The 26,160-nt window shown below is 40.0% G+C and overlaps 1 protein-coding gene and 1 pseudogene across 10 annotated transcripts in view; both read right to left on the minus strand.

The window, feature by feature from the left end:
* The window catches only part of LEKR1 (leucine, glutamate and lysine rich 1), a 170,882-nt gene extending 145,451 nt beyond the window's left edge, over positions 1-25,431 (minus strand). The window contains exons 1-4 of one of the 10 annotated variants that reach the window (XM_077864592.1): positions 24,042-24,109; positions 23,250-23,458; positions 21,201-21,290; positions 7,199-7,413 (exon numbers count right to left, since the gene is read on the minus strand). In XM_077864592.1, the coding sequence (XP_077720718.1) occupies positions 7,199-7,413; positions 21,201-21,248 (263 nt within the window). In that variant the 5' untranslated portion in view covers positions 21,249-21,290; positions 23,250-23,458; positions 24,042-24,109. Of the gene's footprint in view, positions 1-7,198; positions 7,414-21,200; positions 21,293-23,249; positions 23,459-23,536; positions 23,865-24,041; positions 24,123-25,291 lie in introns of those variants that run through there. The other 9 variants (XM_077864591.1, XM_077864595.1, XM_077864593.1 and 6 more) reach the window with 9 other exon arrangements.
* Positions 9,396-10,010, minus strand: LOC144294275 (protein mago nashi homolog pseudogene; annotated as a pseudogene).
* Positions 25,432-26,160: the final 729 nt, after the last annotated feature.

The following is a 26,160-nucleotide window of genomic DNA, read 5'->3' on the forward strand; positions in this document are numbered from 1 at the left end:
GGCTCCCGGTGCATGGAGCCTGCTTCTCCCTCTGCCTGTGTCTCTGCCTCTCTCTCCCTCTCTCTCTGTGTGACTATCATAAATAAATTAAAAAAAAAAAAAAAAAAGTAAAAAAGTTTTCCTCTGCAAAAGACCTTATGAAGGGGATAAAAAGACTAGGAGATATTTACAAACCACATATCCTAGTACTAGGATTGAGAGTACATAAAGAACTAGTATTTTTTTTCTGACACCAAGAGAATAAGTACTTATTGAGACATAGTTATTCTGTCAAACAGGATTCGTTGCAAAGGCCAAGCCATGCACAAGAATCCTAAGATTAGGAGCCTGTCCCCATGAAGTGGTGTAGGCATTTGACTGAATGCCAGAGAAACTGGCATAGAACTTGGAGGGTTTGTGTGGTATGTAGTTTAGATTGTTGCTTTTTTTTTTTTTTTTTTTACTTTTTAATTTAAATTCAATTTGCCAACCCAGTGCTCATCCCATCAAGTGCCCTACTTAGTGCATACAGAACTAGTATTGAGAATACGCAATAAATTCTCCAAACAATGCTAAAAAAAACTCAAGATTTCAACTAGAAAATGGGCAGAAGATATACATAGACATTTCACCCAAGAGAATATACAGGTAACAAGTGAGCACAATATTAAGGACTGAATATGTCCCTCCAAAATTCATATGTCGAGGGCAGCCCAGTGGCTCAGCGGTTTAGCGCCGCCTTCGGCCCAGGGCATGATCCAGGAGACTCGGGATCAAGTCCCGCGTCGGGCTCCCTGCGTGGAGCCTGCTTCTCTCTCTGCCTATGTCTCTGCCTCTCTCTCTCTCTGTGTCTCTCATGAATAAATAAATAAAATCTTAAAAAAAAATTCACATGTTGAAGCCCTAACTCTCAATGTGACTATATCTGGAGACAAGGCCTTCAGGGAGGTAATTAAAGTTAAATGACATCATGATTGTGGGTCCCTAATCCTATAGCACTGGTATCCTTATATGAAAATGAGGAGTCCCCAGAGATCTCTCTCTTCAAATGTAAAGAGAAGTGGTCATGTGGGGACACAGGGTGCAGGCAGCTATTTAAAAGCCAGGAAAAGAGGCCTTGTCAGTAATCAAGCACCTTGATCTTGGCCTTCTAGCCTCCAAAACTGTGAGAAAATAAATTTCTGTTGTCTAAGCCACGCAGTCTGTTCGATTTTGTTATGACAGCCCTGGGAAAATAATACACACATGAAAAAGTGTTTAACATCATAAGCCATTAAGGAAATGCAAATTTAAAACCATGATGAGGTCCCACTATTCATCTATCATAATAACTAAAATAAGAAATAGTTAAAAAAAAAAAAAAAAGAAATAGTTGGCATCAAATGCCGGTGACGATGTGGAAAAACTGGATGACTCGTATGTTTCTGGTGAAAATATAAAGCAGTACAACCACACTGGAACACCATTTGGAAGCTTCTTATAAAACCAAACGTATAAAATAAAATAAATAAAATAAAATAAAATAAAATAAAATAAAATAAAATAAAATAAAATAAAATAAAATAAAATAAAATAAAATAAAATAAAATAAATAAAATAAAACATGCAGTAACCTATCATCCAGCAACTGCACTCTGAACATTTATCTCAGAGAAACAAAACTCAGGTTTACACAAAAATCTATATATAAATATTCATAGCAGCTTCCACTGTAATAGGAAAAAGCTGAAAACAACCAACATGCCCTTCTGTGAGTGATTAATGTAAACGATTAAAAAAAGTGTGGTATATCAATGCAATGTAATACTACTCAGCAATAAAAAGGAATGAACTATTAATACACACAACTTGAATGCATCTCCAAAGAATGAAAAGCCTATCCCAAAAGACTCATATTCTATGATCCCATCTATATGACATTCCTGAAAGGACAAAATTATAGAAATGGTGGTTGCCAGGGGTCATGAACAGAGGACGGGGAGGGTAAATGTGGCTATAAAGAGCAACATGAGGAATCTGTGGTAATGAAACTGTCCTGCATCTTGACTATATAAATGTCAAAATCCTCATTGTGATATTACACTACAGTTTTACAAGCTGTTACCATCGGGGGAAACGGGGTAAATAATTCACAGGATCTCTATTATTTCTTATACTGCTTGTGAACCTACCATGATCTCAAAAATTAAAGTTTAATGTAATCAATTCACTCAATTCTAAACACAAACATTTCTGACCAATAATCTGCCATTATGGTTCTTGGATTCTCTGAAACATCCAGCTGTAATCAGGATGCTACCCTGTGATGACTAAAGGTAAATGAGCACCATAAGCTTAAATTATAGCTTCAATAACTTTAAATCAATAGAATACCCTAGTAGTTATAATAATGATATATTTAGTATCTACAAACACAGAATTTCTTTGTGGCTACTCAAATGAAGTCCTTTCCAGAGGAATTCTGAACCAGACCTCCCAGAGGAACCCCAAAAGATATTTCTGCCACAATGTCAAGTTGGCAGCTCAATACTAGACTATGACAGACACCAGAGGAATTGATAAAGAAGTAATAGCCTTAACCTATTAAAACCAGAAAGTCAAGGTTAGAAAATGTTATTTGAAATCCATACTTTTTTAAAAGTTCCAGGCACTCATATCTTTAAAAAAAAAAAGATTTTATTTGTTTATTCATGAGACACAAAGAGAGAAGCAGAGACACAGGCAGAAGGAGAAGCAGGCTCCATGCAGGGAGCCCAATGCAGGACTCGAACCCAGGACCCCAGGGTCATGCCCTGGGCGGAAGGCAGATGCTCTACCGCTGAGCCACCCGGGCGTCCCTGGGCACTCATATCTGTTTATTTCCTTTGTCTCCCACATTCTGTTCTTCCTCTTGATATATCTATACTTTGATTCAGGTTCCACGAGGCTAATGAGCCCAGGTATAAACATTTACAGCACATGAAAAAAATAAAAAATTTTAAAGTACTAAGTCATTTTTTTTTTAAATGCCAACGTAAGACTTCTAGTTTCCAGTCAGGAATAGAAGGAGCTTAGAAGTAAATATGCTACCCTAACAATAGGTAAAAATATGAACAAAGTGAAAAATGAACAACTCTAGCTAGATGTGTCAGAGAAGTGAAGTCATAGGAAAAACCACTGCCCTCAAAATTGGAGACGAGGTGGATACAGAGGATCACAACTTCTCAGAGCAGAAACCCATAAGAGAAACCTCCGTGGGAACCAACGAGAGGAAACAAAAACCCGAATTATAACTGGCAAATGACTGGAAGCTCACTGTGGACAAGTCAGAGAATAAAAACTCCAGGGGAAATCCCACTTTTTTTTGAGTTTTACTTCCAGGAGCCCTGTCAGGTCCTTGCAGCGAAGATTAGAGAAAAATCCACTTGTGTTTCTGACAAAGAGAGGGGAAAAGTAAACATGATGAAATACACCAAAGCTTTGTTTAACAAGGCCTGCTCTCAGGAGAAATTATCTTATCAGAGTTTAACTTGCTGGGGTTTTATCAGAGCCAACTAATCTTGCAAAGGGAAATACTCAGCTCCACCCTAGCCATGGGGAGGGATAAGTGGTTGGCAATTGAGAAACATCTGTGAAGTTCACAGTCCAGAGGTATGGGCTTACTGCAAGACTGAGACCCAACCGCAGGACTACTGAACGAGCTCCTCAACCCCCTCCCACCTACTACCACCGTATTACTAAAGACCCATTTACAGCAATTCCTCTCACCTAGTACATTACATCCACCTTTGAAAAAATTGCAAGGCATATTAAAAGACAAAAAAAAAAAAAAACAGTTTGAAGAGATTGAACAAGCATCAGAACCAGAGGCAGATAGGTAGGAATGTAAGAATTATCAGACCAGAAATTTTTAAAACTATGATTAATATGAAAAGAGCTTTAATGGGAAAAGCAGACAACATGCAAGATCACATGGATAAGTAGACAGATGAAACTTCTAAAAGAATGAAAAAGAAATGTTAGAGATCAAAAACACTGTAATAAAATGAAGAATGCCTTTAATGGGCTTATTAGTAGACTAGACATCATTTAGGAAAGAATCTCTGAGCTTGAGGATATGACAATAGAACTGAAAAGCTTCTAAAACTGAAAAGCAAAGGGAAAAATATGAAAAAAAAAATTAGAGAAGATCTAAGAGCTTTGGGACAACTATAACAAAAATAAAAGAAGAAATATTTGAAATGATGACTGAGAATGTCTTCCAAATTAATGTCAGACACCAAACCACAGATCCAGAAACCTCCAAAAAAACCAAACAGGATAAAAGCCACCCCCTCTAAAAAAAAAAAAAAAAAAAAAACAAAAACAAAAAAAAAACAAAAAAAAAACAAAAAACAAAAAACAAAAAAAACCATATGCCACACTTAGGTATATTATCTCTAAACTACAGGAAATCATGACTAAAGAAAAAAAATCTTGATAGAAGCCAGATGATAAAAACATCTTACCTATAGAGGAACAAAGATAAAACTTATATCTAACTTCTCCTCAAAAATCATGCAAGCAAAAAAAAAAAAAAAAAAAGAGTGGAATGAAATATTTAAAGTTTGAGAAAAAAAGTTAATAAATAAAATAAAGTTTGAGAGAAGGGCAACCTGGGTGGCTCAGTGGTTTAGCACTGCCTTCGGTCCAGGCCGTAATCCTGGAGACCCAGGATGGAGTCCCACGTTGGGCACCCTGCATGGAGCCTGCTTCTCCCTCTGCCTGTGTCTCTGCCTCTCTCTCTGTGTCTCTCATGAATAAATAAATAAAATCTTTTTTTAAAAAAATAAAGTTTGAGAGAAAAAAAAAAACCTAAAATTCTGTTCCCTGTAAAATTAACCTTCAAGGTGAAGGAGAAATAAGTTTTCAGACAAAAGTTAAGGGAATTTGTTGCTAATCGACCTGCTCTGCAAGAAAAGGTTAAAAGACATTCTTCAGAAAGAAGTAAAAGAATACAGAACAGAAATTCAGGTCAATATAAAGAAAGGAAGAGCATACAGAAAGGAATAAGTGAAGGCAAAGTAAAAACCTTTCCTTATTTTTAGTTTAATAAGCAATAGTTCATTCAAACTAATACTTGAGCAATAATGTATTTGTGTAAGCTTTTAAAAATATATACGAGTATATATGTATGCTTACTTAAAAGTGAAATGAATGACAGCAATGGTATAAGAAATAGGAGGAAGGAATTGGGTATATTTTGTTATTATAAGGTACTTAAACTACCCACAAAGCAGCACAGTGTTATTTGAAAGTAGACCCTGATCAGCTACAAATAAATATTGCAAATTCTAGGGCAAAAACTAGAAAAAAGTAAAAAAAAAAAAAAAAAGGTATAACATATTCTAAGAAAGAGAAAATGGAATTATATAAAATGCTCAAATCCACAAAAGGCAAAAAATAGTTAGAGGACAAAAATAAGAACAAAGAACAAGAGTAACAAAAATGGTAGATCTTGACCCAGCTGTATCAATCACTACTTTGAATGTCAATAGTTGAAATCCATCCATTAAAAAACAGAGATTGTCAGTGTATCAAGAAACAAAACCCAAATATATGTTGTTTGCAAGAAGACCATTTTAAATATAAAGATACAATATATTAAAAATAAAGCAGTGGAGAAAGTAGTATCATGCAAACTCTAATCAAAAGAAAGTGAGGGGGTTCCTGGGTGGCTCAGTTAGTTAAGCATCTGCCTTTGGCTTGGGTCATGATCCCAGGGTCGTGGGATTAAGCCTCCTATCGGGCTCCCCACTCAGTGAGGAGTCTGCTTCTTCTCCCTCTGCCTCTGCAGCTCCCCCTGCTTGTGCTCTCTCTCTGTCTCTGTCAAATAAATAAATAAAATATTTTTTTAAAAAAGAAAAGAAAGAGAAAGATAGTCTGTATTAGTTTCAGACAGAAAAGACTTCAGAGCAAAGACAGTTACCAGAATTAAAGAGGATATGACATAATGATAAAGGGGTCAATGCCTCAAGAAAACATAATAATCCTTAACAATAAAGCCTAACAACATAACATCAAAATATGAGGCAAAAGCTTATAGAATTACAATGAGAAATAGATAAGCCCATAATTACAGTTGAACACTTTATCAAAATGGATAGATCCAGCAAGTAGAAAACCAGTAAGGACATAGTTGAACTCAACAACATCATCAATCAACTGATATAATTGACATTTATGGACTACGTCATCCAAAAGCTGCAGAATATACATTTTTCTCAAGCTCACATGGAACATTCACCAAGACAGACCACACATTCTGGGCCACAAAACACATCTTACCAAATTTAAAAGGATTAAAATCATACAATTTCTGTGCTCAGACCACAAAGAAATTAAGCTAGGCAGATGCTCAAACACTGAGCCACCCAGGCATCCCAACAACATTTTCTTAGTAAAGGTCTAAGAAATATCAAGCTCAATGGAAATTTAATGTAATTATAAAAATTTATAATAAAATGTAATATAAGCTCTTAATCCTAGGAGATTTAACAAAGTTCCTACTTTTACAAAGATATAACATTCATTAAATTTATTTTTTTCATTAAATTTATTAACTCAAGATTTCCTAACATCAACTGTTGATATTTTAAATGGAGAAATACTCACTTATAAGAAAAAGCCATAAAATAACCAGCAAAAACCTTCCACAGAAGTATATAAATTGACTGAAGTGTCTTTAGGCAGACTAAATTCCTGATTAGATTCAACTGCATTAGGAACCCATTCTTTAATTTTATTCCAATTTCAGTGATTTAGAATCATGTACCAAATTTAATGCTTTGGCATCCTTTTCAAAACATGAAAATCTTATTCTATAAATCTAAATATTTGAGGCCATTTAAAAACAAATGTTAAGTATCAAAAACTACCAAAATTCATCTGATTCTTGGTAGACAAATCTTCCTAATGATAAAGTTAGGATATACATCTGGGGAAAAATAAAACTTGACCCATCTCAATGTATAATTACTGAATTAACTGGTTTCTAATTATTCAAATAGTAAATATATACCTCAAAGAAATGCTCAGCCTGTAATAACTATATTGAACAATAATAAAATGAAGCCAAATGTATTAAAATACAACCTATAACTAATATAGAGAAATTCTAGAAAAATGCTCAAAGTCTAGTTATTTCCTGTATTTTTCTTTCAAACTAAATAAATGATAGAAGAGAATAACAGACTCCAACCTTTCTCTTTTGGATTCATTTTCAATTTTGTACTGTTCAAAATCTTGGCTAAGAGACCGTAGTTTTTCTTGAAGTCTCTTTTCACGGTCTACACTTCCTTGATAAAATTTCATCTCTTTTTCCATCGCTTTCACTTTTTCTTCCATAGCTTTAAACTCATGAAGAATTAGATAGCTGACTCCACAGTACTTACAAACTTTTTCTTCAGGAGACATCTAGAAAACAGATGGACACACATAAATTGAAATGATATTTTTTAAATTCTGAAAAATAAAGTTCCACTGAAGATGCTATTGCAACCATGCTGGTCAAATAAAGTAAATGGATACTGGCCTATGCCATGGAGTAGTGATTATGATTTGCCTATACCTGGATAAAACTTCTAAAACTGGCATGACATTGATTCTGATACAAAATCTTGGAATTAGAGGAGCACCTGGGTGGCTCAGTGGTTGAGCGTCTGCTTCCGGCCCAGGGTGTAACCCCAGGGTCCTGGGATTGAGTCCCACGTCGGGCTCCCTGCATGGAGCCTGCCTCTCCCTCTGCCTGTGTCTCTGCCCCTCTCTGTGTCTCTCACGAATAAATAAATAAAATCTTAAAAAAAAAATCTTGGAATTAGAAAAGGGTTTTCCAGAGTGATTATTTCTCCATAGTATCTCTAAGAGAGATTTACTCTTGAAATATTTTCCATAAAATAAAACTAAAAATGATGGAAACATCTTTAAAATTTTGAAGATGAGTTTTCCATGAAGTGAAGAGAAATCACTGGCTTTTCACTGCCAGCTGCTCTGTGATCCTGGAGATGCCTCTTGGCTTTTTCAGATCTCATTTTTCTGCATTTATAAAATTCTGGCATTGGACCAAATGAACTCTTAAGTTCCTGCTGAGTTTTAAATTTTATGACTTTTACAGAATTTGACAGAATTTATGCCAGAATTCTGTCATAAAACCACAAATAGCAAAAACATTTTGAACCTAACCTCTTCTCTCTCAGTTCTTTTCCCTTCAGGTAAGTATGGTTATACCCATTTTATAGGTAGGGAAATGGAGACCACTGAAGTTGAATAACCAGTTGGTATATGGAGACATTGGGGCTAAACCCAAGTGTATCTAAATGCAGCACCTATGCCTGTGGCCATTTGTGTCATATTTATCTGCCAGGTGAAGGTCAGCTAAATCCTCTCACTTCCTTCAATTAAAATGTTCACGTATCTCTGACCAACATAAGGCCACTGAAAAATGGAATTTTAGCAAAGTCATGAGAGAAGTAATTCTTTTTTCTGTCTCAAGTATATACATATTCTTCAAGTAGACTCTACTTGTCCTGCTATTCACAAAGGATACGAGACGGCTTCGTTAAATGTTTGCTCCGGGGCAGTAAAAGGAAAGCAATACTTGAACTATTTCAGGGGTGTTTACTCTTCATGCAACCTCCCTTAAGACTGTAGAAACTGCTCCCATGACTAAGAGTGACACCACCTCATCTGCCTATCAATTCCATTACACAAGAGTCAGGTGAAACAAAATAACAAACTTTAACATAGTAACATTTTGCTCATCTGAAGTTCAATAATAAAACTTTCAAATTATAAAACATACTGCTGTGGGATACAGATGAATGACCATATCGATCATCTAAATGCCAGTGATACCAAATTTACAGATTTGTAAAACAGCAAATATGAATGAAATCATAAAGATAACTTGGTTCAAACTCTGGATGGGTTCATAGAATCTATTTCAATCTAGATAAGTCATTATCCCGACTCTATTTCAACATCCCAAGTGAAGGGAAACTACTTTGTAAAGCAGCCTATTTTCTGATGGTTTTGTCTATCAGGAAATTCCTTTTCATACTGACCCCAAATCTGCCTCCCTAGAACATCCACTGGTCCGAGAGCTCCTAGTAACCATGTGGAACAACCCTCGACCTCTTTCTAATATTTAAAAACAGCTGTCAGGAACATTCCATAGCTTCTCTTCTCCAAGTCAACCTTCCAATTCCCTCAGCTCCTTCCCATATGACATGGTTTTGAATTTCTTCCTAATTCTAAATAATTTCCTCTGAATTTGTTCCAGTGTTCTATGCATGCCTCAAAGTATGGTGCCCAGAATTTAATACTCCAGATTTGTTTAGGGCCAAACCTCCCTCATTCTAATATCTCACAAGTTATATCAGTGGTAGTATCTTTTTTTTTTTTTTTTGCATTTTGTTATGTATTTATTAAAGACTAATTTATAGCTTATAAAAAATATTGCCCTGATATACACAAAAATTTCCTGATAATGGTAATTAAAAACAGGTACTTCCAACCCCCCTTGTGTCCACACCAATGATCAATCTAGATTGGCTTAATCTTGAAGTATAATCCAATAAGACTGAAGACCAAGCACTTCAGGTCCTGGACAAGATAATAAAATATGCATAAGCCTTCTGGATCCTTGGATTGATTGACATCAATAAGAGAACCAATTTTTTGATGTTGTAAAAGAAATGTGTTCATCTCCAATGACAATTTCAAGCTCCTGCCGGCCCACTCGATCCGGGGGAGGCCACAAGGCATCATCCTCTTTGGTAATTTCACTGTCATCAATTATTCTCTTCAGTTCCTTCATTACACTCTTATGTACATAAGCCTCTTTTCTGATCATGACGTCATTTTTTAATTCCTGTTGTTGGCATATCTCAATTTCCCGTCGGGTCGGAACTCAAACTCCAGGAACTCATGGCCAAACTTGCTCTTGTGACCCACGTAGTAATGCAGATATAAGTCACTCTCCATGGTTCATAAGGAGGCAACAGAGATGAAACTACCAGCAAACCTCGCTGCCGCGCTCTGCCAGTGGTAGTATCTTCTAATGCGACCTTAGATTGCAATTGTCTTTGTATTTTTAGCAATTATATGTTGATACTATATACCATATCAGGTTTTTGTGTTAAATAAAGCCCCTATTTTAAAAAAATACTGCAGTACAAAACCATCTTTCATTATATTAAATATACTAATCTATTCCTTCCCACAACTTTTTTTTTTTAAAGATTTTATTTATTTTTTCATGAGAGACACAGAGAGAGAGAGAGAGGCAGAGACACAGGCATAGGGAGAAGCAGGCTCCATGCAGGGACCCCGACATGGGACTCGATGCTGGGTCTCCAGGATCACACCCTGGGCCGAAGGCGGCGCTAAACCGCTGAGCCACCCGGGCTGTCCAACTTCCCACAACTTTCTTAGAGAATCTACCTTCCACCTTCCACAGTCCTGGCTGCTCGGTTTGGTAATATGACTAAAACTCCCTCCATCCATCCACCCTAGCCATGGCTGATTGGGAGGATTAGACATTAGACCCAGAAGAAACAAGCCATAAGCTAGGATGAGCCTACCAGACTTGTGAGTGTTGAAGACCCAGGTATTTGGGACACCTTTAGGGCAGTCTCAAAGGAGAAGGATCATATGCAAGGCACAGAGTTAGCCACATTGAAAGAGGATGAGGGAGACAGATGAGTGCACACACAGAGACAGGATGAGACAAAGATAATCTGGATCCAGAGTATGAGAGCGAAAAAATAACCAATGACCTCCAAATACCTCACTTTAGTTCTTCTTGAAACCTAGCTGCCCTACTTGCCCTTTGGGATCCATGCCCAATCTTCCTGCACTATTATCTTTCCCCTTTTATACTATTATTTCCTGCAACCAATAATCTTCATTCTATTGTGTATTTGGCTTTTCACATCAAAGTTCAGAAAAATAAATATAATTATAAATGTAAGCAAATAAATAAGATATATATTTATACATGCATATCTTAGATATATATACATCCTAAAGATAGGTATGTCTTAGACTCAGCCTTTATTTTTTGACTTTGGTATCCAAGAAATTTTACGTTTTGTGTTTTTTCAAAATTGATCCTTGTAAATTGTTTTATCCATCCAATTCGTTGATTAAAAATGTTGAATATGACAAAATTGGGGAAAGAACTCCACAGCATGTCATAAATACTTGGTTGATACCAATCTATTATTCAGCACACTTGAAGAGCTGAAGGTACAACTTTTCTTTTTTAAACTACCCAACTATCTTTATAACCAGCCTATACTTACTCATATGGTCTTCAGGAATATTATGACAAACTTTGTCAAATGTCTTCATAAAGTCCATATATTCTACAGCTACTACGGTTCAGGATCTAGTAATAGTACACAAAATGGAATGGCACGACCTACATGCCAGTTCTCTTAATGAACATAAAACTGGCTCAAAGGTTATTGTTTTCTCTGGTATATCCTCACAAATTAAAAAAAAATTAAGATCTTATTTATTTATTTGAGAGAGAAAGAGGGTGGTGGGGGCAGAGGGAAAAGGAGAAGCAGACTCCCTGCTAAGCAGAGATCCCAACATGGGGCTTGATCCCAGGACCCCAAGACCATGACCTGAGCTGAACACATACACTTAACTAACTGAGCCCCTCAGATGCCCCCACAAATCACCTTTTAATAAATATATCCCAGTATTTTGTCTGGTTTTGAAATTGAGTTCACTGGTTGTCATTTATGGTCATTTTACACATGGGATGCATTTGTACATTATCCTCCCACTCTCTACGTGTTCTCAGAGATCACCAAGAGTAGCTCCACAATCCCATTCAAAGATACTATCAGTTCCTGGGAATATAATTTATCCAGGGCAAGAGACCTGAACTAATTCAGAGCAGATGGGTATTTTCTTATAATTCCTTTGCTCCTTGTGAGTTTGGGTTCCTACTCATCAATTTGAAAATTATATCGCTTATTTGAAGGCACTTTCATTCTTAACCTTATGCCTATTAATCACAGTTCTTGGCCAGATTTTGGCGAAACATCTTATCTTCATCCGAAAGAAAACTCTTGCTATCTTGCTAGGTGGAGCTTATTTGCAGCCCGATGTACAAAACAGGACGAGTATACATGTCACAGTTACAAAAGCTATTAGAAGTTATTCTACAATAGCCACCAAGGAAGGGGTGGACAAAGCTGAAATACGTGAATAATACATTTTATAGACCGAGCCTTCTAGAAGTTCAGCAAAGAGAATCCAAACACGATACTATGATCTAGGAAACAAGACTATCAAATTATAAAATAATAAATCCATAAGAAGAGGCTCCAGACCTGGCCTAGTACAATCTGAATCGCTGATTGATCTATATATTTTTTAAAGATTTTATTTATTTATTCATGAGAATACACAGAGAGGAGAAAGAGAAGCAGAGACACAGGCAGAGGGAGAAGCAGGCTCCATGCAGGGAGCCTGATGTGGGACTCGATCCTGGATCTCCAGGATCACACCCTGGGCTACACGCAGCACTAAACCACTGAGCCACCAGGGCTGCCCTGATTGATCTATATTAAATAAGTATATGGAACAAAAGTTTTCAATGTTATTATATGTAAATAATCTTCTGTAAGTAAAACTGCAACAGAACAAAACGCAATAGCTCTTTCAAATTCTTTGTGTTTGTATGGGCTAATTACTTAGGACATTTCTGTGAAACTTGAGAAAATATGAAATACTGTAATTATGTTCCCAAATGAAGTAAGTAAAAGGTATTTGGTTTTTTGTGAAATATAATCTGTGTTTCATTCTTATAACTTGGTGCTATGTCATGTCCTCATTTTGTAAGTAAAATAATGACATGCTGTCATTCTTGACAAAAGAGCTCTCATTAGCAGGATATTTCTGCTTTCTACAAGACGCATTTTGGAGGAGGTATCAACAAATGCAGTATATTAAATGTACAGATTAAAAATAAATTATAAATAAACTTCTCACGTGCCGTGTTTGTACTTTTAAAATTATAATTATTTAATATGAAAATGATGCAAAAAATTTTAAAGGTGAAATTAGGCTTCAGATCCTTTTCAAAGTTCCTGTCTCTGCTTCAACTAGAGAAGGAACTCCAGTAACCTCCTCCTGCTGCCCCGCTGAGGCATTCTCTGCTCCAGAGCTGTTCTTCCTTTCTTCCCCCACCCATCCCATGCTTTCTGTACTTGGATAAGGAAGAAACAAACAGATAAGTTATTCCACAAAGGTAAGAGTGACAGCAGTACAAAATGCTAATCTAAGAGGTTTGCCATTTAAAAAGAGGCAAAGAATGTCTAGCTAGTGAATTTCATTAAGATTGGGAAAAACGTGGGCAGCCTCGGTGGCTCAGCTGTTTAGTGCTGGGTGTGATCCTGGAGGCCAGGGATCGAGTCCCACGTCGGGCTCCCTGCATGGAGCCTGCTTCTCCCTCTGCCTGTGTCTCTGCCTCTCTCTCTGCCTTTCATGAATAAATAAATAAAGTCTTTAAAAAAAAAAAAAAAGATTGGAAGAAACATTTTGAGACCGGACACTGTACTTTTTGAATCATTAATTATACAGGCCATCTGACTATTTCATAAGGCCATAGGATCCTTCCTTATCGGTAAGTCAATTTGTTACACCACCAATTTAAAGGTCAACCCGTATGGAACATCTGCCAAAAACCCTTATACCAACATTACATTTAATAGTGAAAAATTGAGTGTTTTTTCTCCTAATATTAGGAACAAGGCAAGGATATGCATTCTCTCTACTCTTATCCAACATAATGGTGGAGGTTCTAGCCAGAGCAAGAAAGCAAGAAGAAGTAAACGGTATACATATCAGTAAAGAGAGGAAGAAAATTGTCCCTATTTGAGAGGACATGATTGTCTACATAGAAAATCCCAAAGAATCTACAATAGAAGTCCTAGAATAAACAATTCAGCAAGGTCAATGACTGAAGATAAATATACAAAAACTAATTATATTTGTATAGACCGCCAGTGAACACATAGAATGAAATTAAAAATACCAATTATGATTGCTCAAAAAAATGAAACTAAGGCATAAATGTAACAAAACATGTACAGTACACTTTTATGCTAAAAACTATAAAATACTGCTTAAAAAATCAAAGATATACATAGAGAAACATACTGAAGATTCAAAGTGTTAAAGATAGCAGTTATCCCCAAATTTATATGCTTATATATACATGTATATATGTGTGTGTGTGTGTGTGTGTAAGTGTGTAGGCTTAATGTAATTCTTATCAAAATTTTAGCAAGATATTTTTTAAGATATAGACAAGATTGTTCTCAAGCTTATATGGAAAGTCAAATGAACAGGAGAGCTAAAACAATCTTGAAAAAACTAAAGTGGAAAGAAGCATTTTACCTGATTTCAAGGCATATTATATTGCTAATACCACAAGACTATGGTATTAGATCAGTGGAATAGAATAGCAAACATAGATCATGGAATACAATAATGAACCCAGAAATAGGTCCGCATAAATATGCCAAACTGATTTTTTGCAATGGTCCAAGAGCAACTCAGTGAAGGAAAGACAGCCTTTTCAACAAATGGTGCTGGAACAGTCAGATACCCACGGCTTAAAAGGAAGGAGAGAAGGAAGGAAAAAGGGAAGGAAGGAAGAAAGGATCTTATACTAAACTCATACCCTATACAAAAATTAACAGAAAATGACTATGGACTTAAATGTAAAACAAAAATATGATTTTAAAAGCAAAAAAACACCTAGGGGAAAATCTTTAGGATTTTCTAGTCAAAGAATTCTTATACTTGATACTAAAAGCTTGATCCATAACTGGAAAAATTGGTAAGTTGGGATTTCATCAAAATTTGAAGCTTCTGCTCTGCAAAAGACCCTGTGAAGGAGATGAAAAGACAAGCTACAGACTGGGGAAAAAAAATATTTACAAATCACATATCTGACAAAGGACTATTATCTAGATTACACAAAGAAATCTGAGAGTCCCACATCGGGCTCCCTGCATAGAGCCTACTTCTCTCTCTGCCTGTGTCTCTGCCTGTCTCTCTCTCTCTCTGTGTCTCTCATAAAAAAACCTTAAAAAAGAAAAAAAAAAAACACATGGCCAAAAGACATGAAGAGAAATTTCACCTAACAAGATACACGGATGCCAAATAAGTACATGAAAATATATTCATCATTAGCCATTAGGAAAATGCAAGTTAAAACCACAATGAGATTATTCCTCTGTACCTATCAGAAAAGCTAACCTAAACACTAATGACAACATCAGTTTCTGATAAAAATGCAGAAAAGGTGGCTCACTTATACACTGCTGGCAAGAATGTAAAATGGGAGAGGACTCTGGAAAACTTTGACAGTGTCTGAAAAAAACTAAGCATGCAATGCTGCTACTACTACTACTGTACAACCCAGCAATTGCACTCTTGGGCATTTATCCCAAGAAAATGAAAACATATGTTCACATATTCATATATACATGAATATTTACAGTTTTATACATAATAGCTAAAAACTGGGGGGAAATCCAGATGTCCTTCGACAGGTTAAACTGTAAACCTTCATACTCTGGAATATCTCTCAGCAACAGAAAAGTATAAACTACTGATACAGGCAACAACCTGAATAAAGCTCCAGAGAATTACACTGAGTGAACAAACTAATCCCAAAAGGTTACATATTGCATCATGCCATTTAGACAACACTCTTGGAATGACATAATTATTAGAAATCAATGGTTCCCAGGGGCCATGAATTAGGGTTGGGAGGTTGGGTGGTGGAGGTGTGTGAAGAGGCAGGGTGACGTGAACGTGCCTATGAAAGGGCAATGCGATGGAACTGGTGCACATCCTGACTGTATCCACGTCCACATCCTGACCGTGACACTGCAGCACAGTTTTGCCGATGTTACCACTGGGGGAACCTGGGGAGAGAAGGGGAAGCTGGGAAAGAAGAGGCTGGCATCTCTTGGTATCGTTTCTTGCAACTGCATGTGAATTTACAATGATCTCAAACTAAGAAGCTTAACTTTTAAAATAGTAAAAGTAAAAATAAATCAATCTGAGACTAAAATACAGAGATTAATCCATAAGAAATTTAACTGAGCGGTTTTAAGAAATGTTGGCTTCATATATAAATTACACATAGCACACTCATTTTATATAAATATTCTTCCAAAGTGTATGTCCTCTAATACTTTTCTTTTTTTTTTTTTTTTAATACCTATTTTTCTACGGGGAAACCTCACCTTACACTCTATGACCCCTGCAGCCAGTCAACAAAAGTATTTTTTTTTTTTAGATTTTATTTATTTATTCATGAGAAACACACACACAGAGAGAGAGGCAGAGACACAGGCAGAGGGAGAAGCAGGCTCCACGCAGGAAGCCCGACACAGGACTCGATCCCCGGACTCCAGAATCAGGCCCTGGGCTGAAGGCAGTGCTAAACCGCTGAGCCACCTGGGCTGCCAACAAAAGTATTTTTGACTAAATAAATAAATAAATAAATAAATAAATAAATAAATAAATAAAAACAAATAAAAATTAAAATATATATATATATGACTACCAATTGACAAATGCAGACTTTTCAAGGTTCCTTATAATATTTTTTAAATCATTTTTCCTAATGAACTATCTGGGGTCACAACATTAACTGAATGGTTTCTCCAAAAATTAACATTGCTTCCTGTTTCTTTTGCCATGAGGTTTTAAAACTATAATTGCTTAAAATCACAACACCCATAGTCACAACCACATACGAACACGTACAAATATCACTACTTTTCCCAGGATGCTAGTGCTAACATTTCTGTGACTGTATCCTCCTCCTCCTTTTTCCTCTACTTTAACTCAACACAAAATCTGACCCTAGCCACAGTGGCCCAAAATGACCTGGAAAATTACGTTTATTTTTTCTGGCAATGACAACCTGTGCTTGGAAATATAAAACTGTTATTCTGAATAAATTTCAAAGTTCCAAAGTACTAAAATTACTTTACTGAAACAGGACAAAATGAGCTGTTGCTGCTGGGGAAAGGGATTGTTAGCCCAGAAAGAACAGTGTGCTCTCCAGCCCTTGCACCACCACTTCTGTTTGGTAAAACAAACAACTCTAGTCTCTTTATTTTACTTTGTGTTCTGTGGGAATAAATATCTCCTGAAGCTAAAATCCTATTACAAGTGTTCATGTTGTCACCGTCTGAAAAAACAAGAGCTCAGTTTTACTTTTGCAAATAACTGATTTTTCCATTAGTTTATTGGAGTTATTTTGACTTCTGCATATGTCCTCTCGCAGAAACAGCAAAAGGAAAGGTGTCCAGAACGCCTGGGTGGCTCAGTGGTTGAGCGTATGCCTTTAGCTCAGGGTGTGACTCCGGGGTCCTGGGATCCAGTCCCACATCGGGCTCCCTGCATGGAGCCTGCTTCTCCCTCTGCCTGTGTCTCTGCCTCTCTCTCTCTCTCTCTCTCTCTCATGAATAAATAAAGAAAATCTTTTTTAAAAGGGTGTCCATTGCTTTTTTTTCTGAAAAGAAAAGTCCACACATCTCTAACATCAGTTGACATTCAGAAGGGGAATAAAGAATTGTTACTTTGCAGATCTCGAAGTATTGTTTCCGTTTAAACTAGGGCAGTAAAATCCTCAATTAGAACAAGTGCATTCTGCTTTCAGGATGCTGGATGAAAATTCTAGCAAAGCTGTTCCATACTGGAGGTCAGAGACAGGTGGGGGTTAACTCAGCCTAGAGAGAAGATTTAGAGATATGGTCTAAGCACTCGCAGGAGTGAACCGTAGAGTCTAGCAGCAGGCGAGGGGGGCAAGTGTGGTCCTGCTCTTCAGCCCACGGACCTATTTTACGTTTTCTGCCACTTAGGGATATGGATGTCGGAGGTGCATTTCATGCTCAGAAATTGTGAGTAAAAGCAGAAAGATTTAGGGAATACAAGTCAAAAGATTATCTTACTCTTTCTTTTCTAAGATTTCCTAAGAAGATGAGACCAGGGTAGTTATTTTAACAACTGTAGGCTTCTAATCAGGAAATGGATTCTGTAACTCTAGCTGGTTGTCATCAGCATTCTCCACACCGCCCCCACCACCTTTATGTTTTCTTGCAGCTCTTTCAATTACTATTTATTTTGCTATTAATAGTACAGTATGGTACATTTTCATTCTTTATCATGCATCATCCATTTACAGATTATATAGCAAAAGTACAAAAAAAAAATAGGAAAGGCTCACCTTTTCTTCCCTAATTTCTACACTAACCTACCTTGCCTATATATACAACACACACACACACACACACAGAAGGAAACACAGCAGAAAGAAAAGCCTGCATAAAAACTTACATGAAAAGCTAAAAAGAAAAATTAAAAAAGAAAAAACCTTTGAAGAACCTGTCACCACATACTGATCCACACACCTCACCCACTTATTTATCTAATAAAGAAATGAGCACAATTTCAAAGCCACGGTGGAAAAAATGATTCGTTTTCTTCACCTTAATAATGAAATAGTCCTGGAATTGTTGAATCACTAAAACGTACACCTAAAACTAATATAACACCATATGTTAACTGCATTGGAATTAAAATAAAAGCTTAATATAAAAAACTGAAAAAAAAATAATGAAATGGCTCTAATCTGAAGTATTCCTATTACCATTATAAGCTATTTATTTGTTCAACATGGTTCTGTATGGAATGACGCAGGGAAGCTGACTACATAGACATACTGCTGATCAGTAAGCAATTTAACAAGTTACATTATGGACAATCTAGATGAATCACAGGAAGGTAAGAAGTTGTGGAAAACAAATAATTGACTTATTCTTAGACTGTGCTTCAATAGGCTGTGGCTACATGTATGTATTTTCTTTCTTCGCTTTATAATCAAGTATCCAAGAATAGTGTCTAGCACATAATAGACACTTGATAAATATTTGTGGTATAAATGTATCTAACTTAGGTCTGAAAAAGTACAGAGTTGCACTTTACATTCTAAACATTCAGCAAGACAAGGGCGACAATCAGACAATCAGCGTAATTATCCAGGGACTCAGGCAGCTGAGTTTCTCCCGGTGTCCCTTCTCTGCACTGTATGGACAGCTGCCTGCCATTCCTGCCTTGAGAATATAACTGTAGACTTATGAAAGGTTGGGTTTTATCATTTTTAAACAATTATACAGTACCTTAAACATGAAAAAAAGAGCATTCTACAACTCTCATAAAAAATATTGTCAAACTAATACACTCTTTCATGTATTCAAAACATTTACATTGTTAAACATTCTCTGACTTGGCCAGCTTTTTCTCACCAGTAGGTTTCTGTTACTTTGGCCTAGGATGCCCTATTCCCCATCTGTCTATAGAAATACTCAGCCTTCAAGGGCCAATTCCAGTTCTATCTCCCACATAAAGCTCCTCCCTCCCTCAACCATCCCAAAATCATGGATTGCTCCCCCCAACTCTCCATTATCAAAGAAAATACTATCGCAAATGACACTTTTTAAAAAGACTTTATTTATTCATGAGAGACATAGGCAGCAGGAGAGGCAGGCTCCCTCTGGGGAGCCTGATGCAGGACTCGATCCCAGGACCCCGGAATCATGACTGGAGCCGAAGGCAGACGCTCAACCATTAAGCCACCCAGGCGCCCCCCCTTAATATGACATTTAAATTATACACTGTCTTTTAGAGTTATTTTCTCATGCGATTATATATCCTTTTCCTTGGGATTTGTAGTATGGGTATTGTTTCTTTCAGACTGTTTTGTTCTGTTTCTTTTAATTTCTACTATACTGGCCTAATACCTGGAATGAACTCAGCTGAGAGAGAGAGGAAGGATATACCATGTCTTCAAACATATATAAGCACCATTTCTCAGATAGTATAGCATAGCTAAGCTCTCTCTATGCTTAATGGCTCTTATATGTAACTTAAAAGGTAAAGCAAATTAAATGCAATGGTTTAAAAAGTCTTTTTCTGGGTTTTTTTCTTCCAGTTCCTGCTAGATTGCATTTTACATAAATCTGAAGGACATGCAGCAACATTAAGCATCAAGTTAAATCAATGGAATGATTAATGCTAATAGGCAGCCCAAAGCAACATGCACAAAGGATAAAAGCATATCTGAGGGATGACTGCAATTTTTAATTAAAAAGTAACGGATTGGTGGTTAATTAAGAGTTGACTGTAGGTTTACTGAAAAACCTCAATGATTAATGATAGTTAATGTTTGAGGTTTCAATACACAATTTGTCAATCAGTTTCAAAGAGGTATTTTAAAAATTAAACTCTTAATGCAGGCATTGCCAAACAAAATACAGGATAAATGCTTCAGCCTGAGGGCAGAAATGAACTCACAGGGAGGAGAGCAGGATAGAAACTTTTAAATTAAAATTGATTGTTAGCCAAATTCAATGAGTAGTTGATACATATGAAAGGTTTTAAAACAGTGCCCTGCCAGGTACATGATAAGAGGCAAGAATCGAGGTGAAACTGAAATAGACCTTTATATGGAGAGACAAACATTTAGCATCACAAAAAGTCACGAACTAATTGTAGTTTCTATAACGGTTTACCACGAATTATCTGTTTTGTAAATACAGACTAAGGTTCACTTAAAATTTTAAAACAGGCCCCTGTATTTCCATTTTTTTAAGATTTAATTTATTTGAGACAGAGAGCACAAGCAAGGGGAAGGCAAGAGGGAGAGGGAGACTGCTGAGCAGGGACCCTGATGTGGGGCTCAATCCCAGGACTCTGGGATCATGACCTGAGCCCACCCAGGGGCCCCTATTTCCATTTTTTTTAAAATAAGGTTTCTTTTTTTCTTCTTCTGAAAAGCTGCTAGACAAATATTAAAATATAATACGTGGACATTCCAGAGGCCCTCTTTTCACAAAAGCTCCACAAACTTGTCAAATACTGTGCTGGAATTACAGGTGTCTTCCTTCACAGGTTCAACATTCTTTGCACTGAACTGAACTCTACAATCTGGCCATTATGGTTATTCCCCTTACTACTCCATCAATTCATTGCAGATCCCCCAACCAAAATGTGTGTAAAACCTCTGAAATCATTCCCCCAGGTTTTAGAGCTATCTACCTTAAAACGTTCTTAATGTTACACTGTGACAACCCCATCTAATATCATACCTTTTGGATTTCTTCAGGTAATGCATGCATGGGGATGTGACGATCCATAATTTCCCAAAATACAGTGAGGGAGTTCTGAAGTAAAATAATCTAAAAACATTGATGGCAATAGTCAGAATTAAAGTAATGTGAATAGAATTCAAATTAAAAGTCATAAATTCTTGGGAGTAGTCAGAGATGAATGCTGATAACTTTTAACAGTTATTTTATCAACTCAATGTTAGAAGGTACAACTAAAACTTTTCTCAGGTATTAGGCCAATAGAACAGGAAAGAAAATAGACAACTGAATTAGAAAACTTTTCTTTCTTTAGAACATTAGAGTCTAATTGTAATTTCTGTGGGGCTTTTCTACTAATTATTTGTTTTGCAAATAAAGAATAAGTGTCACTTAAAATTTCAAGCAGGCCCATTTATTTCTGCTTTCTTTAATAAAAGGGGTGCGGAATCTAAAAAGCTAACAGAAAAATATCTAAAGATAGCATTTTAGTCCTGCAGATAAGAAAAACAATTGTGACATAAATGCTGGTTTAAAGGATGAGTATGAAAAAAAAAACAAAAAAACAAAACAAAAAAATAAATAAATAAAGGATGAGTATGAAAAAAATAGTTATCAAATTAAATATCTTATGCAGGCACTAAAGACTGATCAAAGCATGAGAAGTGCTCACTTAAGATGAACATATACATAATTTTATGCTGCTATTTTAGTATATTTTCACTTCTAATAAAAGAATTCAACACAAAATTCTATCACTACTTTCATATAACTATACAAGGTGAATGGAGGAAGTACTTTCGGTTCTTTTTTTTTTAATCTTTCCCAAATACGGAGAAAGAAAACACAGCCCGGTTTCATGAGAAATGTTTATATATACATCTGAGGAGTGAGGAACAGAAAGGGAGCAGCAGAGTAAGATGACACAGGCACAATCCCAAAGCAAAGAAGAAAGTCTGAGGGCCAGGGGTAGTTGACAAGGAGCAACCTGGGAGTTCAGGAAAGGAAACTGTCTTATCTTTCTGGTGGGAATGGGGAACTAGGGAAGGCTTCCCGAGGCTGTTTGCTTTCCATCAGATTTTGACACAAAGATAGACAGACCGGAGAGGCCTAGTACTCTATCAGAGACAGCAACCCCAGCCACAGCAAGTTGTTAGGGAAACTGTAGTGGACAAAAATTCTTGTAGTGGCAGTATTTTTTTTTTTTTTTAATTGTGCAGCCACTGGTGGAAAGTAAGTTCTCCATCCCGCGTTAGCACAAAGCTGTCATTTTAGTGAGGTGCTGTTTAAAACAAATAACTAATGAGCTGACTTCCCATATAAACATGATGTGTGTTTAATGTGGAGTTAACTATGGGGGTAAAGTTAACTGACATACCCAACGAAGGTCCATATGGCCAATGACATAATAACCTAAGGTTTGGCAGACTGTCTCTGATGTGGCAAGAGCTCATTATCCGCAGAAGGCTCATTATTCCCTCGTCTGTCATTTCACAATGGACTCACCATCAGTAAAATAATACAGCATCACTTTAATTAAGCTCTAGTGGGAGTAGAATGTTCCCTAAAACCACCAACTAAATCTCCTTTTTTTTTTTTTTATTTATTTATTTATTTATTTATTTATTTATTTATTTATTTATTTATTTATTTTAAATCTCCTTTTTAAATTCCACCCATAAAACTATTTTATGAGAGCGTGGATCTAGAGACCGTATAAACAAGGGACCAGCGGAACAGTTTTTGTTTGGCGCCTTCTTGATGTCCTCACTATATAGCAGGTGGGGAAATCTGGTACGTTCTGAACATTTAAGAAAGAAAGAAAAAAAATCTAAAAATTGAAATACTGCCAACCCAGAAAATGTCTCCACGATGCAGAAAGAATTGCATTGTTTTTGTTGATGTTGAGTGAGCAGTTTCATTAGACTGTGATGCACATCAGAGCGGGTCTGCTAAAGAGACTAGAAGGACAGACAGAAATCCCAAGTTTATTTTGTTTTGTTTTGTTTTGTTTTGTTTTGCACAGCTGTGGAGACACAACCCATTGCATACACGCTCTCGGGAGAAATGGCCAACTCGTCCTCGATGCAGCCTGCTACACACGGGGCCGTGGCTGGTTGTCAATTCACGGGTCCTGGAAGGGGCGGTCTGCGATGAGGTCGAGCTGAGGGCGACGGCTCTACGGCCTACCCACCTGCAGCACGGAGCCCCCGGCCCCCCAGGTGCAATCCCAAGGCACAGGGATAGCGCTTCCCGGATGGCTGCATTTCCAAAAAAAAAAAGGGGGCTCTCACGTCTAGAAACCCCTCCTGGGTCATTAAAAAGATTTCCCTGCGTACCCGAGGGGCAGAGGGCGCATGCCCGGGGCAGGCAGGCTTGCACTAGTCTGCGCGTTGCAGCAGGTCACGGTCAGGCCTTCCCGTTCCTACAGGTGACCCTCGCCCCGGGCGCACCTGCCTAAGCGCTTGGGGACCCGCCGCCTGAGCAGGAGCAGGAGGTGCCGGGAACACGGGGACGCCCCGGACCGCCCGCTGCCCAGCCCCTGGCTCGCCGCAGCTCGCGCCCGGCTCTCGGCCCTCGGGTCGCGGGCTCCCCACCCCCCCCGCCCCGTGGGAACCACCCAAGCGAGGTCAGGGCCCGGGCGGCGGGCTCACGCCCCGAGGCGTCCCCGAAGCGGCGGGCGCTCCGGCCCACACCGCCGCAGGCCTCCGGAAGCGCGGGCCTTCCCAGCCGGTGCCCCCGGGCCGCCGCGGCGGGGGGGGGGGGGGGGGGGCGCGGGGCGGAGGCCGGGCGGGGCGCCTCGGCTGCGAGGGGCGTCCCGGGCTGGGCAGGCGGGGCGCTCACCTCCGGCTCCACCCGCGGCGCGCACGGCTTCCCCGGTCTCCCGGGAGACCGCGCCGCACGTCGGCCGGACGTCAGGGCGCGGTGACGTCACGGCCCACGCCGCCCGCTGACGCAGAGCGGGGCTCCCTGGCCACGCCCCCGGCCCGAGCGCCGGCGGAAGCGGGAGGGGGGGGCTTGGGGGCGGGGCGTGCGGGGGCTGCGGAGGAGGACCGGAGCGTCCCCAGGCCGAGGGGGACCCGGGGAGGCCTTCCGGGGGGGGGCGGGGAGACCCTCCTGCACCGAGTGGGGGGGAGACCCTCCTGCGGGGCAGAGAGACCCTCCTGCATGGGGGGGGAGAGACCCTCCTGCGGGGGGATGGAGACCCTCCTGCGGGGCAGAGACCCTCCTGCATGGGGGGGGAGAGACCCTCCTGCATGGGGGGGGGAAAGACCCTTCTGCGGGGGTGGGGAGGCAGAGAGACCCTCCTGCGGGGAGATGGAGAGACCCTCCTGCACGAGGGGGAGGCGGGGGGGGGGGGGAGACGACCCTCCTAAGGGGTGGGAAGAAACCCTCCTAAGGGGTAGGGAGAGATCCTCCTAAGGGGGGATGGAGAGACCCTCCTGCACGGAGGGGGGGAGACCCTCCTAAGGGGGGATGGAGAGACCCTCCTAAGGGGTGGAGAGGGACCCTCCTAAGGTGGGGATGGAGAGACCCTCCTGCACGGAGGGGGGGAGACCCTCCTAAGGGGGTGATGGAGAGACCCTCCTAAGGGGTGGGGAGGGACCCTCCTGCACGGGGGGGGGGGGGGAGACCCTCCTAAGGGGGGATGAAGAGACCCTCCTGCACGGAGGGGGGGAGACCCTCCTAAGGGGTGGGGAGGGACCCTCCTGCACGGGGGGGGGGGGGGGGGGAGACCCTCCTAAGGGGGGATGAAGAGACCCTCCTAAGGGGTGGGGAGGGACCCTTCTAAGGTGGGGATGGAGAGAGCCTCCTAAGGGGGGATGGAGAGACCCTCCTAAGGGGTGGGGAGGGACCCTCCTGCACGGGGGCGGGGGGGGGAGACCCTCCTAAGGGGGGATGAAGAGACCCTCCTGCACGGAGGGGGGGAGACCCCCCTGCGGGTGCCCCCGCCCACGGGCCCCTGGCCCGGGCCCCAGCCCTCCTGGCAGGCACAGGCGCGGCCGCTGGAGGTGCTGAGCCCGAAGGGGTGCGGGGCGGTTCTGCCCCTTGGCGTGGCCGCGAGGGCGCGGGGAGGCCGTGGGGACGCTCACCCCGACCCCAAGGAGTCAAGACGCAGGAGCCTGGCCCGAAAGCTCTCTTGAAAACCCTAGTTGGCGAGTGATGGCAGAGGCTGCTCAGCTGCGGGACGGGACGTCCTTCCTTCCTCCCTAAGACAGTGCTGAGGGATGAGCTCCTCCCGAGAGGCAGGCACCGGCCCCTCGGCCCCTCGGTGGGGTGACGCTCAGTGACTCACGGGGGGGGAGGGGGCAGCTCTTGGGGTGATTGTCATGACTCCTGAACCGTCCCCATCTCTCCTTTGTGAGGATTCCATGAGGTCGAAAATGCAGCTGTCACAAGAGAAATCACCGGTGGCTCAGGGGCAGAGAAAGACACTTGCTACCATCAAATGAAGGGAGGTTGAGTCTAAACACAAAGAAAACCACAGCCTGCAGGTTTGGGGGTGCTCAGCCCAAGTGGCCTTGGTAGCTGCCCACCGATGAAAATGAGAGCATGCAGTGCCCCACTCTCCCAAAGGCCTTGCTGCTCCAGGCACGCAGAGTGGAGCTAGGGGGACCCCGGCCTGCGTGTTTGCCCCAATGCCAACTACTGACTTAGAGTCTTCACCCCCTCAAAGAGCATTGTTGGTAATCTAGGGAACACGAGCAAGAAGAGTATTGGAGAGAGAATTAAAGGGAGTAGAGGAGACAACCAAGTGGTCAGGGAGACGGGCAAAGAACGTGGACAGCTGCTCATGTTCAGCGTGTTTCTGAGGGACGGTGGAGGTGCGCCCGTTCTCAATAATGGGGTTCATACATGGGACCCAAAGCAGTTCATCTAGATCCACTGAGCGCTTCATCTAGAACAGAAGCTGCACTCCCAAGTGAGTCTGCTGAGGCTAGTTGGGCCACTAGTGTGATTA

The sequence above is a fragment of the Canis aureus genome, chromosome 22, assembly GCF_053574225.1.
Source record: "Canis aureus isolate CA01 chromosome 22, VMU_Caureus_v.1.0, whole genome shotgun sequence".
NCBI lineage: Eukaryota > Metazoa > Chordata > Mammalia > Carnivora > Canidae > Canis > Canis aureus.